Raw genomic sequence first — 18850 nt, 5'->3', positions numbered from 1 at the left:
GAGACGAACGGCCCATATATACGTGCGGGCGTACCGCGCGGTAATCTACTTTGGGACGTAATGGCCGGTGTCTTGCCGTTACATCTGCAGCTATAATACGTGCTGATCCTTATTACGGCATACGGTGTACAAAGCGCGGGCTCATCATCGAACCCGCGGATTCAATTTGGCGAAACAATTCCGCCGAGAGCTGGAAGGGGGGCAAATTTTCTTGGGGGAATCCCGCCGCGGCATTTCGCTCACGAGCCTGAGTTTATGCGTGTATATTATGCTCGCGCGCGCGAGGTATGCGGCGCTGCACGAAAAAGCCGATGAATTATTCCGACCGCGCGCGTTGAGTATGTGTCTCTCGACTCTTGATTATTTGCAGTCGCGAGTGTATGCACGCACGGATTTGTTGCGGGAGTCAGTTGTTCTCCGTGTGCGCTCTGGGGATACGAGCTGTCTTGCTTTATTTCATCAACAGCATCGTCGCGGGTCAGGCTTTTTCGGGGTTTATCGATTAAGAGTGATCCCGAACGAACGTCAGCTCCGCGAGCGAATCGGGGAATACCCTCCGATCGACAGGACGGCAGTCTCGGGACGTAGCGCGAGCGACGCACAGATGACCGAGCGGGCATCGCCACCCACGGCGGCTTGACCCAGAGCCATACGCGCGAAGGTAGACTGCAGAAGCTGGCTGCCGCAGGTGGGCTCCTTGCGTGTTCGGCGGCGGTTGCAGCGCACCCTCGTACCTCCCCCCGGCAGAGCTGCAGCAGCGGCGGTTCGATACGCGCGGGCGCGCAAGCTCCGCGCCACCCCTCCACCCACGCTCACTCACTCTCTCTCTCTCTCTCTCTCTCTCTCTCTCTCTCTCTCTCTCTCTCGCACACACGTACACCATGGGAGGCAAGCTCGCGCTCGGTCACCAGTGCCGCCTCAACTCTCGCCGGAGACGCCCGTCGTTCAGCCGTGAGCTCGCGTTCTTCTTTCGTCGTATCGTCTGTGCGTCTCTCGTGTGCATACACCGAACGCTGGGCCACTCGATCGGGACGTCGAGGGGCGGCGGAGAGGCATTCTCGTTTACGGGGTCCGCTACGCGCCTCATCCGCCTCCTCTCGCTCCCGGAGTGCATTCTCCTCGCGCAACCCAGTCTTGCCCTCCTGCTCCTCCTCGCTTCCACCCTGCCCCGCTCGCTCTGTTTTTCGTCCGAGCGGCTGCAGCTCGGACTGGCTGGCGCCGCGAAGGCCTCGGAGCTCTTCTCTCCTGCGAAAGCTCGACCGCGATCGATTCTCGCAGGTCGCGCTCCCTTTCTCTCGCTCTATAGGCCTACACCTGTCCCCGCTGCGGTAGCTCGCTCCGATCCTTTTCCCCGCGATGCCCAACAGGTGTATGTGCACGACGGTCGCGCGAGCTTTGGAGGAGACACGTTCGAAGTACCAGTGTCCGTTTACTTTCGCAGGCTGGCAGTGACGATCGTCAGCGACAATCCCACGCACGCACACACGTTGGGGGAGCGATAACACGGCAGGCAGAGATACCACAGCAGCAGCAGCAGCAGCAGCCGAAGCTCCACAAGTGCGCGCGTGCGGCGCTTTTATAATTATTGTATGTATATGTTGTGACATGTGCGACGTAGCGGGGCGAGCCTCGAGTGCCGGTGCAGCCGACGAGTGCCGCCGCTACCGCCGCGCTTCCAGATGATCGCGGAGAAACCGACGACGACGATGCCGTGGAAGGAGAGCGAGGGGAGAGTAGCGGACGACATGAGGCGCTGGCGCGAGATCAGGAGCCGCGACGGCTGCACGTGAGACCAGCAGCGGCACAGCACTCGCCTACGTAGTTGGGAGAATATGCCAGGCGTATATTCCAAGGCCATGCTCATCCGATGACTGTGACTTCGTAGTTCGTATTTCCAAAGAAGATTAATAGTAATAGAGTAGTAGTAATCAGCGCCGCGCGGACAGCCATGTAAATTGCAAAGCATACTGCGCGGCGAGATCATATTCGGTTGATACTAAGACTCTGAGTGTGCGCGCGAGGAAGCGAGCTTCTCCGGGAGATGAAGAGCTTTCGCAGACGCCGAAAATAGAGCCGGAGAGATGGAGGACCGGCGGCGAGCGGAAACCAGACGTGGCCGCGTCTGACGCAGCAAGAGAAGGCCAGCAGCGGCAGCGGCTACCATGAGCAGGCAGCGGCTGCATCTCTCGAGACATCGCCAGCAGCCGCACCGACCTGACCAATGACATCGCGGAGAGCCGCTGGCCAGCCCGAGGGACAGAGAGATCCCCGCAGCAGCGGCAGCTCGGAGGACAACGGCTTCGGGGATCGGCCCCAGGTGGTCGGCCTCCAGCAGCAGCCAGTTCCAGCAGCGCCTCCGGCCCAGCCCAGGCCGTTCGCAGCCGACAACCTGGCCGATCGCCGGCCCCAGCTCACCGGCAGCCTGCAGAACCTTGGGCCGGAGCATTCGCCGCCCGTCCCGCCACCCGTGCCCCCGCGCACACCCCAGGTGAGGCAGCCCCGCGGTCGCCGCGGCGTCGGACCGGCCCCGGCTGCTGCGGCTCGACCCCCGCCGCCGCTGCCCGTCAGACCGGCGCCGGAGGCCCCGCCACCGCCGGCTCCGGCACCGCGGCCCGCCGCCGACGACAGCGTCTTCCTCGAAAGCGCCCCCGACTGCCGGCATGGCGGGAACGACGAGGACGACGAGGACGAGGACACGGACGGGGACGAGGAGGACGAGAAGGCCTCGGTCATCTTCGCGAGGTGCGGCCGGAGCGCGAGCAGCCGGAGCCGCGACGACGAGGACGAGATCATGGCCGAGGACGTGGAGCTGCTGGACGAGGGCCCCGGGACGTCGAGCGGCCGGAACCGGCTCAGGCCGCCGCTTTCCACGACCGCCGGCCTGTCCGCCGACTCGGGCACCGGGGCCGACTCGGGCAGCGCCGAAGTCGCCGTCGACGGGGGCGCCGGCACGCCTCTCCAGCAGCAGGAGGCGCCAGCCGAGAACGACGAGGACGGGGACGCCGAGGGCGCCGACGAGGTCGCCGACGACGAGCTGGCCGACGAGCTCGACGAGCTGAGACGCAGACACGAGGCGCGGAGCGCGCTCACGCCGAGCGGCGCGAGACTGGCCTCGTACAGCAGCTCCGGCGGCAAGGCGGCCGCCAAGCAGCAGGTCAAGCCCTTCACCAAGGACAGCCTCGACAGGCTGGAGAACAAGCACGTGCAGCTCGTCAGGGACTACGGCTTCCAGCCCAAGAGAAAGACTTCCGTCGAGGACGGCGGCGTGCTGCCCCACAAGTTCGAACCCTTTCCCTCGAATCTCTACGGCAGGCCCCTCGAGGAGATCGACAATTTTATTTACGACGAGGTGAGTACGAGCTTTCATTCGATTTTCACTGTTAGACCACGGGCGAAGATCGTGCTGGGGGGTGCATTAGCCCGCATCGCCTCGATGTTGGTGGTGCTAACGAGTTTGGAATTTCGACACATACACGCGCGTACAGCGATCGAAATGGGTAAATAGACCTCTCCCCATTCCTCCTTCTCCGTTAGCTCGATCCGCGGGAATACAGCGATTACCGCGCAACTACACGTCACTTGATATTCAGAGCCGCGCGCGTATACACGTCCTGCTGCAGCGAGCCTCGCGCGAACAATCCATAGCTGTCGCTACTGATTTCTGCTCGGCCCGGATGCCGCGGTGCTCCCTATAATATATAGAAGATTGAAGATCTCTCCGAGCGTGTGTGCGATCGCCGAATACGTTTCATCAGAGCTGTGGACTTCTCTCAGCACTTGTTTAGGAAAATTGGAAATTCCTTTCCGGCGTACGAACGTGAGAAGAAAAGCCGGGTAATAAGCTGCTGGAAATTTAAGAAAGTTCAGAGACTGCGATAAAGAGTTGCCGTGAAGAGAAGCGGCTGCAAGCAGTATGGAACTTGATAACCCAATAACAGTCTTTGTAGTCAAAGTAATTGAAACGGCAGAGTGAGAGAGAGAGAGAGAGAGAGAGAGAGAGAGAGAGAGAGAGAGAGACGGGGAGGCGAACTCGAGCATAAGGTTGATACGATGAAAAATTACGGCTTCTCTGAAAATTGAATCGTTCGATTATTCAGGTGCTTTGCACCATTGCGCTGTATAATGTACAGGAAACGGCCGTCAAGTATACGGGGCGCCATTGCAATTTTGCCTGTAGCTTTTCTAGAGTTTTGGACGAAATTAGAATACAAAAACAATGACGAATTATCCTTGATTTTGGGAGAAACGTAAAAGTTATGATTTCGAAATGCTGATTTAAATAATTGGTAACGTTATTTTATAGAAAAACATTTGAAGAAATTATGATCATAAATAAAAGTAGGTACATGCAATAGAATATTTAAAAATAGAAGTCTTATTTTAGCCAGAACTTTTGGAGCAATTGACAAAAATTACTGAGCTCCCGCTGTTCGCGCTTATTTATAATTCACGTACAAACGGAGCACCAATTTACATTCAAAAATGTTTGCTCTTCGCAATACCATTATTGTAGTCTATTCTCGCCGATATACGATTCCAAACCTTCGATATTTTGAGATCGTATCAATAAAAGACTTTCAGCTCTATAGCTTTCAATATAATTAATCGATTCTAGTGAATCAACAGTAGCTTTTATAAATTCCTCTGAACAATTCAAATTTATCTGTAATATAGTTAGCAAAAAGATGCATGAAAAATTCTTCACGCTTACATGTTTACAAGATACGAATCTAAATTCGTTTCTATGTACGCCATTGTAAATTGCACAATCGTGTCAACCGATCGATGTCCCGTACCTGTATCGCGATTCCCAACTCCAATAATAGAAACGCATTTCTCTCCTATCTCTCTCTCTCTCTCTCTCTCTCTCTCTCTCTCTCTCTCTCTCTTTCCCCGATTTACTCCGTAGTCGTAATAATATTTCTCGCGATCTGTATACTTACATTCGAAGCCATCCCACTATTAAACCTGCCTCATGAATGCAAAGCCTTTTATACCGCTGCAATATATGCATTCACATCCCGACGAGGTAATTTCAGCCGGGAGAAAAGAGCCACCGCTCGAGAAATCGAATTATTTTTATGCCGCATTGGCCTTCCATCCTGCGAATAACTGCGCATATCCGTTAAAAATTAAGACCACTCCGCGAGCGAAATCTTAGCGGCGAAGATTAGATTTCGCCGAGTTTGCCGCTGAATAAACGATGAGGCGCGTCGGAGGCGGGGGAAAAAATGAAGACGCGAGAGAACGAGAGGAGAGGCATAAAGCCGAAGAATATAACACTAACACAGCGGCGACGCGTGAGCCGGAGGAAAGAGCAGCGAATGAAAGATTAAGGGAGAGAACGAAAGAGAAAGAGAGAGATAGCGTGTAGTATAGGCGAAACGATGCGCTGTTTTTATACTTTGTATATACGGCCGTGAGCGGGTTACTGTTTCGATGCAAATGCGATGGAGTAAGTAGCACTACGGGCTTCGCCACCGGCGTATATGCGGCTCTTTGATTTCGAAACTCTTTCGACGTCCTCGATTAAGCGGAGCGACTTCGAGCGATAATGCCTCGATTAATATTCAGCGCTGAAGAGAAGAAACTGATTATATCCGAGAGCTTTTGTACATTTAACCCAATCGAATCCTTATACATATAGCTATACATTCTTCTCTATTCCATTTAATCGACCGCTCGCTAATTGACGCTTGTCGCCGAGCTACAAGTACGGCTGATGCGGCACTAAAGATGGAAAAAATCAATAGCAAAAAGCGTGAATTATTAATTCACCCCGCAGCACGGTGGCTGTAAATTCCGACGATTGATATACGTGATTCTCCTGGCGACACGCAGGCGATCACGTGCCATACACATCGATACTTTCACGGTTATTTCAATAACTATTTCGCGATATGCGTACAACGTGACGACGTTTTTTTCCCCAGCACAGTATGAACAATGGCTTAAAATACTCAGTGTTTAGCGGACGCTGTTCGCTTCGGTTTTATCGGCTCGAACGCGTGTGTATAGGAATTCCAGCGCCACTGCACTTGCACCGGAAATTGGCTTTCCTAACTTGGCGTCGCTGCGCGCCGCGAACAAAGCTCGCGTTTGTGCGTGCATGTACATGCCCGTTTCTTTTTTCCCTTCGCGTTCTGCTGTTTATCGGTGAATATACGCGGGCGCACTCTCGCGTAGACGGATTGGAATTTCGCAGTTTTAAAATTCAATAGGGAATTCGCGTGTAATTCCCCTCGTACACACATCGGGCGGCTGGTATTTCTGGATTTTCGACTTATGAAACAGAGCCCGCGGTGCGCTGCGAGTAGTGTCTAATATAACAGTCGCTAGAGGAATTTAATTCTCCTGTTTTTTATTTTCGCGGTAACGAGCATTAATTTGTTGAGTTATTCGTATCGCCCCGAGCTTTTTCATTTCGGCGCGAGTTTCGTGTATTGCGAATAAAAGTTCGGCGCACGACGTAGATGTGAAATTACCGAATCGACACGGGGCTCCGATATTCAATAAGGAAATGTAAACAAATATTTAACTGTGCTGCGTCGAAAAATTTCCGAAATGGACTGGAGCCATTTGCCATTATTTAGCAAAAAACGCTAACTAATTGTACGAACATATATATATATTTTTTTTTACATGGCATTTGGAACTCGAAAGTTCATCGCCTCATCTACGCAAGCCTTCCACGCTGCCCTATCTTGTGTCAACCCCACCCAAGATGCACCTCTTCGATCGACACCCACCCGTCCTATTTCTACTAGATTCCCTTTTACGTTGTCCTCCCACCTACGTCTAGGTCTACCTAGAGGTCGCGTTACCATCGGCCAGCCCTTCATGACACGCGCTGCCGTACGGTCGTCTCCCATTCTCGCTACGTGCCCTGCCCATCCCAATCTGCGCGATTTTATTATTCTGTTAATATTTGGTGACGCGTACAGATTGTGTAACTCATCATTGTGTAGTCTCCTCCATTCCCCGGTTTCCTCATCTTTCTGCGGCCCGTATATTTTTCGCAAGACTTTATTTTCAAATACCCTAAAACGGTTGTCCGCCTGCTTAGTGAGAGTCCACGTTTCGCACCCGTACAGAACCACCGGCAGTATTATTGTCCTGTATATTCTTATTTTAACGTTTTTAAACAACAGCCTCGACTTAAGTAAATTACTCACGGCGTAGAAGCAAGCATTACCCGAATGGAGTCTCTTATTTATTTCGACATTAATCTTGTTTCTATCATTTATGGTCGTACCCATATACCGGAATTCGCTAACCTTTTCAAAAGTAAAATTCCCAACTCTGAGATCTTCCTCCCCTCTGCAGATGCCTAGCTTATCCACAATCATGTACTTTGTTTTTGATTCACTCACTTCTAACCCTGTATACTCCACCGCTTTTATGAGGATTTCCGCGTTTCTTGCTACCGTTTCCCTACAATCCCCCAGTATATCCAAATCATCTGCGTAGCCTAGTATCTGCGTTGTTCCATTAAGCGTTGCGCCCAGCTGGCTAACCTGCATTTTTCTAACGGCATACTCTAACGTTAAGTTGAACAGCACCGTAGAGAGCCCATCCCCTTGTTTTAAACCATCGCGTATCATGAAGGGTTCTGATATATTACCGCCTACTCGGACCTTTCCCGTGCTTCCGTTCAGACATATTTGAATTAATCTCACGAGTTTTTTCGGTACACCGAGAAGTATTAGAATTTGATACATTTTGCTTCGCTTACTACAGTCGTACGCTTTTTTAAAATCTATAAATAGTTGGTGTATGGTTTCGCAAAATTCCCACTTTTTCTGTAACAACTGTCTTATGGTAAACATTTGATCGCTCGTCGATCTGTTGCGCCGAAATCCGCACTGATAATCTCCTACTATATCTTCCGCGAATGGAGTGAGTCTAGCTTGTATTACGTTTGACAGAACTTTGTAGCACGTTGCTAAAAGTGAAATACCCCTATAGTTATTGCAGTCTGTCTTATCCCCCTTTTTAAAAATCGGTATAATGATAGATTCCTTCCAATTTTCGGGTATTGTTTCATTTTTCCAGATGGCACATACTAGTCTATAGATTTTGAAAGTGAGCTCGACGCCCCCATATTTGAGTAACTCAGCTGGTATAGAGTCATTTCCCGCGGCTTTGTTGTTTTTTAGTTTTTTAATCGCGGCCTCTACTTCTTGGTAGCTCGGTTCCTCCACGTGGGGTTCAGCAGTGTGAATTTCGTCCCCTAATTCTTCGCTATTTTCGTGCACGTTTAATAATTTATCGAAATAATTTTTCCACAGCGACAGTAATTCGTTGTCATTTGTTACGAAGTCCCCGTTTTCGTCCTTCATCAATTGCTCTCTACTCCTAAAACCCTTACTGATGGCGTTAATCCCTCTGTACATTTCGCGGGGGTTATTATCCTTACTGTTAGTTTCTATTCTCCTAATAAGATTCTTTTGATACTCCCGCTTCTTATTTCTGTAGATCGCGCTCGTCTGTTTCCTTACTTTAGAATACTCTTCTACGGTCTTATCGCTTCTATTTTGTAAGCTATCTAATTTAGCCTCTATTACAATGCCGCTACCCTAAGCGGGTCTTGGGCGTCGTCGTCCAGATCGGACGGGTGGGTGCCTAACACCACTACACAGCGCGTCCTTAGGTTGCGGATAGAGGAACAGCCCCTGAGAAAGAGGTTAGCTGCGTATAAATTGAATAAACAGCCGCGGACAGCCGATAGGAACAGGCGTGGGTGTGATGAGCCCACACTGTCGAACGCATTCATCTAGAAACACTACGCAAGCACCACAACAACAAAAACACTTCACATTATCTCTTATCTCTCAATCTATCTCTTTCATCACACATTACAAAAATGGGCAAAAATCCTGCGCGGTAACGATGCCAGCGAAGGCGCGCTGCCTTGCAGGGGGGCGTTAGGATGCGAGAATGAAACCGTAGTGTGTCTGACGACGAATTGACACTGTCCTCGTCAAAGTCGGAAAGCTCTCATACTTAGTTCTAGAGAGGTATGGGAGTTATCACCTCTAGAACGGTGGACTCACCTGCGATCGGAACAGGATCCGAAGCGCGCGGGTTTTAACATAATATCGTGGCTCAAAAAAATCAAATCCGAACCAAAAGGGACTTAAGGGTTGGAACTTGGAATGTTCGCAGTCTATACAGAGCAGGTGCGTTTAAAGAACTCGTAAAGGAAGCTGATAGGTACAATCTAGATTTGGTAGCAATACAGGAATCGCGGTGGCCAGATGGCGGAGTACTAGCATCGGGTAACTTCACGTACCTGTATGGGGCCGGGAGTGGGGGATCTCTAGGAACCGGATTTCTCGTAAGCAAAAGCATCATACATTCGGTTAAAAGTTTCAAATCCGTCAATGATAGGCTCTCGTACATCATTATCGAAGGTGAATGGTATAGATATGTATTTATTAATGTACACTGTCCTACGGAGAACAAAGAAGAAGAAGCTAAGGATCTCTATTACGAAACTTTAGAGCAGGTAATCGACCAGTTCGCGTCTTACGACACAAGAATAGTATTAGGCGATTTCAATGCTAAAATAGGTAGGGAGGAAATGCTCTTTGGCTTTTTCTTTTTACCCAGTACTTTGTTCGCGGCCTCTTTTACCGTTTTTTCGATGTCCCTCCATAAGCTATTCGGTTCGTCATTCCCCTCCGGCGATGTGTTTGCTTCTTCAAGTGCCAGAAACCTGTTATTAATTTCTATCTGGTACCTAATTCGCTCTGTTCTATCTCGTAGTTTCTCAATATCGAAGCTTTCTACCTTGTTTGCTCGCTTACTATTTTGATTCGCTACTAGTCTAGCTCTTAATTTGGCTACTACTAGGAAGTGGTCCGAGTCGCTATCTGCCCCTCTGTAAGCCCTTACGTCAAGAACATTAGTATGACGTCTTTTTTCAATGAGGAAATGCTCAATTTGGTTCTGTGTGGCCCCGTCCGGCGATGTCCACGTTGCCTTGTGTATGTTCTTGTGCTTAAAACACGTATTTTTGATTATAAGATCTTTTGCAGCCGCGAAATTTATGACCCTAATACCGTTATCATTGCTGGCTTCATGCAGGCTTTCCTTACCTATAGTAGGCCTAAACATTTCCTCCCGACCTATTTTAGCATTGAAATCGCCTAATACTATTCTTGTGTCGTAAGACGCGAACTGGTCGATTACCTGCTCTAAAGTTTCGTAATAGAGATCCTTAGCTTCTTCTTCTTTGTCCTCCGTAGGACAGTGTACATTAATAAATACATATCTATACCATTCACCTTCGATAATGATGTACGAGAGCCTATCATTGACGGATTTGAAACTTTTAACCGAATGTATGATACTTTTGCTTACGAGAAATCCGGTGCCTAGAGATCCCCCACTCCCGGCCCCATACAGGTACGTGAAGTTACCCGATGCTAGTACTCCGCCATCTGGCCACCGCGATTCCTGTATTGCTACCAAATCTAGATTGTACCTATCAGCTTCCTTTACGAGTTCTTTAAACGCACCTGCTCTGTATAGACTGCGAACATTCCAAGTTCCGACCCTTAAGTCCCTTTTGGTTCGGATTTGATTTTTTTGAGCCATGATATTATGTTAAACCCGCGCGCTTCGGATCCTGTTCCGATCGCAGGTGAGTCCACCGTTCTAGAGGTGATAACCCCCATACCTCTCTAGAACTGAGTATGAGAGCTTTCCGACTTTGACGAGGACAGTGTCAACTCGTCGTCAGACACACTACGGTTTCATTCTCGCATCCTAACGCCCCCCTGCAAGGCAGCGCGCCTTCGCTGGCATCGTTACCGCGTAAGACCAGGTGACGAATCATTCTACACATCCCCTTTCGGGGCAGTTGTCATCGCTCCCGCATCCTCCTCGTCAGCAGGATTTTTGCCCATTTTTGCAATGTGTGATGAAAAAGATAGATTGAGAGATAAGAGATAATGTGAAGTGTTTTTGTTGTTGTGGTGCTTGCGTAGTGTTTCTAGATGAATGCGTTCGACAGTGTGGGCTCATCACACCCACGCCTGTTCCTATCGGCTGTCCGCGGCTGCTTATTCAATTTATTCGCAGCTAACCTCTTTCTCAGGGGCTGTTCCTCTATCCGCAACCTAAGGACGCGCTGTGTAGTGGTGATAGGCACCCACCCGTCCGATCTGGACGACAACGCCCAAGACCCGCTTAGGGTAGCGGCATTGTAACAGTACGAACATATATATGCAAATTAAAAAACGAAATCAACAGCCTTGCCCACCTCCGCAATCGATTTCACAAAGACGAGACAAATCATAACTATATACGACAATCAAAGCTGAATCTCGATCGAACAATTGCCAGCTGTAGCAGCAGTAGCAGTCGGCCTGCGCCGAATCGACGAACTCAGAATCCCAAATTCGGCGATTCATTTGAATTCCACGCCGGCTGCGATCTGGTCTCGCAATCTTATATCGACACAGTAGCCCCACAGAAACACGACACACTCGGCTATATAATAGCGTCGAAATTCCTTCGACTTGGAAGCTCTGATTCCATTAGTTAGGCCTCTTGGCGTGCTAAGTAGTTAAGGCCATGCTGCGATCAGACGGCGAAGAGCGCGAGAAACGCGCAGAGTTATATCTATATATTAGCACTGCTAGTGGTACAGCCGCAGGTATTGGAGGGGACGGGAAATTAGGTCTTTTGTACGAGAGTTTGGAGATGTGAACGCGCGGCGTGCGTGTGCTGCTTGTTCGAGAGCAATCTGCGCGCGGCTGATGTGCGCGATTCGAAATCGACTTTCTCGAAATGCGTAATTACTTCCGCCTGATCTCGCGGATAACTGCGCGTGCGCATCAGCCCATGCAAAGAAAGCCGATCGCCTCGTCATACTTTCCGGGGTAGAATCGAAAAGAGAAGTAAAAAGCCGCTAACGAGGAAAGCCAGACGCGATAGAATTAGAGAGCGTGCGCGGGAAACGGTCGCAAACCGCAGAGAGAGAGAGAGAGAGAGGAGAGCTCACCGCAATGTCAATAGTCGCGGTGTATATATAGTAGGAGAGAGAGAGAGAGGGGCCATTGAGACTTGAGCGGGGCTCGGTTTCCTGTTCGGCTTCGCGTGTAATTATACGGGAAAGTGCGCCTCGCTGAAGAGTAATCAATGGCTCCCTCTGCGCTTGAAAATTATCGAGCCAAGGTATAAAAAGAGAGGGCTAGAGAGTGCGTTTGGTTCGAAACTGCGAAAAAACAAACGAGTGTATCGCATTATTCTTTTTTCGCTCGCAAATGTCGGAGCAGTCCGCGCTCTTGTTACGGCGTTCCGTTCGAATTTCCCGCGGCCTGAGATTCTCAATATTGTATCGCGCGGCGTCGCTGCGGCCGACGACGCGCGTCTGAAAGTTTAAAACTTCATTGTTCCCGCGGCCGCACGTGGCGATTCTCCGCCTGCAATAAAGCCTGCTGAAACTTTAACGAACACCGCAGCCGCGTGTAATGTCTCAATTCCCGCCTTATATCGCCATAGCTCTTGGAGCTGGAGCAAAAAGTGCTCGATGTGTTCGCCTCCTCCCGATCGATGAACTCGGAGAGAGCCTGGAAAGGATTGCGTCGCGTTACAGCGAAACGAATGCGCGTGTACTTACCGTTCTCTCTCTCTCTCTCTCTCTCTCTCTCTCTCTCTCTCTCTCTCTCTCTCTCTCTCTCTCTCTCTCTCTCTCTCCCTCCAGCTTAGCCTCGTTGGCGCTCGTCACGATAAATAATTTTCACCCTCCTCTCTCTCTCTCTCTATAGCTTACGTGCAATATTAATCGGGTCATGAGCTATTTAAAACACCTTAGCCTGCCGAGGGTAAAAAAAGAGATAATAAGCTCGCCTGGAGTAAACGAACTCGCGGAAAAAATAATGAACGATCGAGCTTCCCGCAGCTCTATATTATATGCCTATATAGACGAGTTTCGCGAGAAGATGCGCTAAATGCATGTAAATATTATATGTATACACGGAAACGGCTCGTAAATACGTCAGAGAACACGGGAGAGAGGAATTTGCAGCAGCAGCGCGCATTTGCATCGATCGGCCACCTCGCGTAGGTGTGCCGGACGACTTTTTCGCGCGCCGTGTGCTGCGCGTTTCTGTTTTTCCTTCCGGCGGCGAGCATGTATACATATATACAGTCGCAGTGTAGTAGACTGGAATTATTGCTTGGGGTGAATGCTCGAGGTGGAAGAGAGAACAGAGTAGCTACCGTGCTTTCTGCCGCAGTGCGTTTGTTCCGTGCGTCTCGGATCGATGTGGGCTTTTCTTTCGAGGCCGCAGCAGCTTTCTCTCTCCGCGCTGGATTAGAGGTTTTTAGCGATACTGCGGGACGAGTTTCGGATATAATGGTGTGCATAGGTGCTGCGGCAGCGCGGTGCTTGCGGTGGTGTGTACTCGGATGTCGCGGACCCTGATCGATGAATAATTCCATCGGAACATATAGCGCCCGAGTATATTTAAACCATGCGGCCGGCCGCTGCGTCGGCCAAATAGTTCGCTCCTGCAATTCGGATTAAAGCTCGCGGATTAAGCTTCTTTTGAGTCTTTTGAACGGCATGTCGTTAGACGCTCAGGATTTCTTTCCCGCAGTCGTGCACGAGTGGAATTCAACAATTAAACGCTGATATTAAACCCTGCATACGACAGTGCGTGATGTAGAAGGGCAAGCGTCCAGAGAGACGTCTCCTTGACGACGCCCGTCAAAGCCTCGATGCGCGCAATTGACCTTGTCGGAAGGGAGAAAATTCCAACTGCAGCAGCAGTCGCCCACGCGGACGCGATTCATTATACAGAAGGCGTCGGTCTGACGCGGGAACGGCAGTCCGAATATGTGCATAAGACGGCGAAAAGTGTGTCAGCGCGACGTTCCATTTTTTTCCTCGCGTTATAGCACTCATCGCAGTAGCTTTTTTCGGCTCCTCCTCGTGTGCGTGTGCAGGGTATACGTGTGCTGGAGAAGGTCGATATATATGTGAACGTATACATGCACGCGGGAAAATTACACACAGAGATAAGATTTCGGGGGGAAGCTCGAGCGGGAGAGATTTTTGCGGAAACGGTGTAGTCGTCGGGAGGAGATATTTAGGGCCCGCAAATGTCGATTCGAGTGTGGAAGCAGCGAATTTTTTACATTCCCCGCGAACTACGCTTAATGCGATGAATTCATGATAACCGACTCTGCGGACGAATTAGATGGCAATTTTTGCTCGCGACGACTTCTTGTATCTATATGCCAGCGACCGAATGTGCTGAATTTATAAGCGCGACGATATGCAGCGAGGAAAAGCGCGCGCGCGCGCGAGTATAATCAATTAAACTTTTAAACGATCTAATTGTTAACCATTAGTCACGTAGACGATCGCGCGCTCGCGACAATATACGCGCACGTATCTCTGCGGCGTCGACCTACTTCATAACTTCGTGCTGCGGAACGTTATTATTTTGGTAAATCAACGGGATTTAAAAAAAAAGGACTCGACCCGAAAAAGAGTGCTTGCTCGAGTCTAACTAAATTGTGCTGGATTAAGTGTCTAGTACGATTGAAACATGACCGTACGTAATTTTTAATACACCTATGTGATCGCGTATAAACTGTTGCGTCTGACTAAACGGCTACTCGCGCCACTTGTCCAACCGATCCGACTCGTTGGACTACCAGGGATATAAAATTAAATCTCCCCTCAAGAATGCAGCGCACGGTAAGCACGCGCTACAACACTAACGGCGAATTCCTTATTTCGCAGCTGGGCTAATTGAGCGGGGGCGATGCAGTATACGCCCAGGCGACTGCATTCCGGAGCAGAGCTGCAAAAATTCCAATAAAAGCACAGCGCGCGGCGGCGTACGCCGAGCGAAGAATCCCTTTATCATCAGCTAACTAGCCCGCGCGTACTTAACTTTCTACCTACTTTCGACTTTCTGCTCATTCGACCCTTTATAGCGTTCGCACTTTGAAAAGAGCGCAGCCAGAGGGAGAAGCATGCGCGGGTGTATTGTACGTGCTATATATGTATGGATAGGTGCTGACCGCGCGCGCGTGCGTCGGCTACCGCAGTGCGGCGCCGACAGTAGAACCGCCGAGAGATCCGTATGTGTTGGGAGCTGCTTTTGTTTACGGGCGCGGAATGCACACGATTCAAGAAAAATGAATGATCTCGCTTTTCCTCGTTCGCGAGCTGATATACTCACGCGTCGGCGGAACAGAATAACCGTCGCAGTATTGAGAATGCGAAGGCGAGATTTTTCCGGCTCTGGCGCAACGTCATCCAGCCTAATGGGCAGTTATAACAAGTTCTCCCGCGGTCGTGCGGTGTGTAACCGAATTAGAGCCGCAAGCTCCAGGAATAGTCGGAAATAAATCGAGCCGACGAGAGAAAAATCAATGCGTTCACGCATCCCTTGAAATATTCACGCCTCTGCATACAAGCCCTCTCCTCTTTTTAGTGCGAGACGGCTGAAAATAGAGAGAGAAAGGGCGGTAGAAACCAGATTTTTTACGAGCGGCGCACGTAAAGCGGTTTGAATTTCATTAAATATTTCACGAGAGCTCGCGAGAGCCGAGCGCGTAAGCGGCTGACGAATTTCAATCCAGGGAGATGCGTTTCGCTAGCGCTTTGAAATTCAAAAGTTCGCGGCGCAGCAAGTTCCGCGTCTATGCATAAGGTCTTTGCATCGAGTCTAATCAACACGCGCTACGGCAAACTTCGAAGGAAGAGCGGCCACCGACAAATTGTCTCGAGAGGCACGATTAAGAGGGCCCGATAGCGTTAATACCAATTTCCTTTGACAAGCGAAGAAGGATGATCGCCGGGCACTAATTATCGTCCAATTTGCCGCCTGAAGTGCAGTACACATACGACGAGGCTTGACAGCAGAGTTCAACGTAGGGCTTGCACACGTGTGTGTATACCTGTGGCTCGGATTAATGACTCGCGAACGAATGATTAGTGGCTCGCGTGGACGTGTAAGTTCGCCGGGCTTCTTGGAAGCCTGCCCAAGTTCGAGGGACTTGCCAATTCATCGCTGCGCCGTGGCTTTGAATTATTTTAATGAGCGTTAGCTCGAGGAAGCTGTGTTGCATATAGTGTGCCCTGCTTGTCGAGGAACTCTCAGCTCTTCGAATTTCAACTGAGAACGCGTATTTTTCAAGTACTTCCCTGTTACAAATATAAATGAACTTGCTGAACGATTTCGTCTCGAGCAAGTAGAACGTTCCGGATACGGTAAGACTCGCTTGCAATGGAAACCGTTTTGGAACACTCTTCGCGAATGCAGAGACACGGCTCGAGTTTGATAGATGCATCTGTTTACGCAGATTGACGAAGCGGCCTCGATCGATTAGCCTTCGGAAAATCGCGACACATTTTCCCCTGGATATTAATCGACGTTTTAAAATGATTAATTTTCAATGAATGGCTCGCGATTGTACGCGTCATCGAACATTTCACGTATGTACAATCCAATCTGTATTCATGTTTGTACGCGTTTTGGCAGCTGCGGCGAAATTCCACAAAGTCTCTAGATTGGATATGAGTAACGTTCGCCATTCCCACAATGAAACACACTCCTATGGAAGATTCGTTCTACACACAAAGGCGCCTCGAGAATCGACGTCCCGTGGACATAATCTCAGCCAACTATGTCAGCAGCGACAGAGAGACTTAAATTCGTCGATAAAAAAATAAGTACGCGATAAGATGAAAAATCAGCATCCGAAATTCGCTCGAGCCTTTATAAAAGTCAGGCCATGCTCTCCTCCATCAGCGAAGCCCTTGACTCGCTGATTCTTACACTCGGCTCTCCCAACTGCACACACAAACACATGCACGATCGCGTCGAGTGCGGAGCGAGCGAGCGTAACCGCATAGCAGGCGAGTCCGCGCATATTGCGCCGGTTATTAAAGTCCGCGCGAGCCGCCTAAGCAGCGCGCGGCAGTTCAGTGCGCGTGCTATTGCCCCACTTACACGAGCGCGGCGGGCCGCCACCGTCGCCGCAACGAGAGCACATAACGCCGAGGAGTAGCTCTAGCCTATAGCTTATGTACCTGCGCCGCTGTACACTCCGGTGGGGAGAAAAAAGAGGCCGAAGGTCGCACTGCGCGCTTTTCCTCCTCTCTTTCTCTCTATTTCTCTCTCCTCTAGCTTCTTAAATTAAACTTGAATGCAGGCGCCGAGGCGACCGAGATTTTTCCTACTGCACATGCGTTCGACTGCGCGCGGCCGGAAGGGTTTTTTTAGAGATTTATCGCTCTCGCGTGCTTGATTCTACGGAAATTATTCTCGCAATAATGATAACGGCATAATATCGCAATAATGATAATGCGCCGACTCGCTCATTTCGCCGGCTTTTTATGTTTGCAGCGTTTCTCCGAGCAGTAGGGTAAATAGAGCCGGATTAAAGTGCGTTGCACGCCGAGAGGAAGAAGCGCGCAAGCGCCTGCATGTGTGTATACGTGTAGTGGCGCGGGGCACTTGTTACGGCGGCGCGCATGCCAAATGTCATAAATTTTCCACGTTAATATACGCGAGCCTGTCTCCCTCTCTCTCGGCGGTAGTCAGTCGTATACGTCGGCTTCATAATTCCGACGTGATGTATTTTACAGGGCTGCGTCGCTGTGGATGTGGAATTTCGAGCTGTTGCTGCTGCGCTAATTAATTCGACGATTTATAGACACTGCGCCGATTTTGCATAAGCTCGAGTCTAATTTTCGCTGCCTGCGCGTGCGTTATTGCAGTGTGTGTACGTGTTTTCATGCGCAAAGGTGGGCGGAGGATATTATATGACGGGCCGTAGAGTGAATTCGCGCTTACGATATTGATACATATATAGCGGCGAGACGTGCGACGCGCGTCGAGTTTCTCGCTGCATTGGTTGAGTTTCAAAATATTAGGCGAAATTCGCATTGAGAATTATTCATGTTGGCGGCTGCGAAAGAGAGAGAGAAAGAGAGAGAGAGAGAGAGAGAGAGAGAGAGAGAGAGAGAGAGAGAGAGAGAGCTGTATATAAGCGTTATGCATACGGTTATACATATACAAACGAGGGAACGCGAACAGCGCGCCCCGGGAAATGCTTGCCGTTCTTGACACCTCAGCGTATAGCCTTTGAGAGCCGAAGTGCGAAATCGTATACGCGTAACTCTTAAACGATAAAGCATCGTAGAATAACGCGTGCTCGTGCGATTATGGTTGCAAACCGCGCGGTAAAAGAGAGGCGTATTCGAGCATCAATGAAAATGGCCGAATTTGGTCAGACGCGCCGAGATGGCAGTGGCCAACGGCCACTTGAACAAAAAGCTGTGTCCTGCGCAAAATTCGCGAAATAATCCGGAAGCCCGCGCAGTGAAAGAGAAACAAAGTGGAGGGGCCTCCGAAAACTCGCACATTCACCGCGACGTCGTCCGCACACACACACACGGGCGATGAAAGCTTCAAAGCGAGCCGAAAGCCGAGGTCGAAAGAACGCCGCCGCTGTGTTACGTTGCGGCGGGGAAATAAGGGATTCGAAAACGTCGAGTTGCTCAACTTCGCGCGCGATGTATGCGGGCGATCCGCGGCACGTGTGTATACGAGAAGTAAATATTGGCGAAGGTTAGCGGCGCCTGGACAAAAGGGACGACGCTATGAATATTTCAGTCGTGTGTTACAGTGAAAACGGAAGCGTCGCGTCACCTCGAGCGACTTTCGACCTTATATATCCGCCGACCGACTAGGACGCGCTCTTTTTTTTCCTCGCGGTGGTGCATCGGCTAATACAGGATTTCAATTCCGGAGTTGCGAAAATCTTTTATTTACTTTCTTTCGCGAGATGCATATTCCGCCCGGAC

At 50.1% G+C, this 18850-nt stretch overlaps 1 protein-coding gene across 3 annotated transcripts in view; it reads left to right on the top strand.

Annotated features, from left to right (window-relative positions):
- Positions 1 to 852: 852 nt before the first annotated feature.
- Positions 853 to 18850, top strand: part of LOC100116867 (sodium channel protein 60E) — an 85294-nt gene continuing 67296 nt past the window's right edge. The window contains exons 1-2 of one of the 3 annotated variants that reach the window (XM_031929597.2): positions 853 to 951; positions 1442 to 3349. In XM_031929597.2, the coding sequence (XP_031785457.1) occupies positions 2222 to 3349 (1128 nt within the window). In that variant the 5' untranslated portion in view covers positions 853 to 951; positions 1442 to 2221. Of the gene's footprint in view, positions 952 to 1441; positions 3350 to 18850 lie in introns of those variants that run through there. The other 2 variants (XM_031929596.1, XM_031929594.2) reach the window with 2 other exon arrangements.

Source organism: Nasonia vitripennis, chromosome 4 (assembly GCF_009193385.2).
Source record: "Nasonia vitripennis strain AsymCx chromosome 4, Nvit_psr_1.1, whole genome shotgun sequence".
Taxonomy (NCBI): domain Eukaryota; kingdom Metazoa; phylum Arthropoda; class Insecta; order Hymenoptera; family Pteromalidae; genus Nasonia; species Nasonia vitripennis.
The sequence above is the reverse complement of the archived record's forward strand: the minus strand, read 5'-3'. Positions and strand labels throughout refer to the sequence as shown.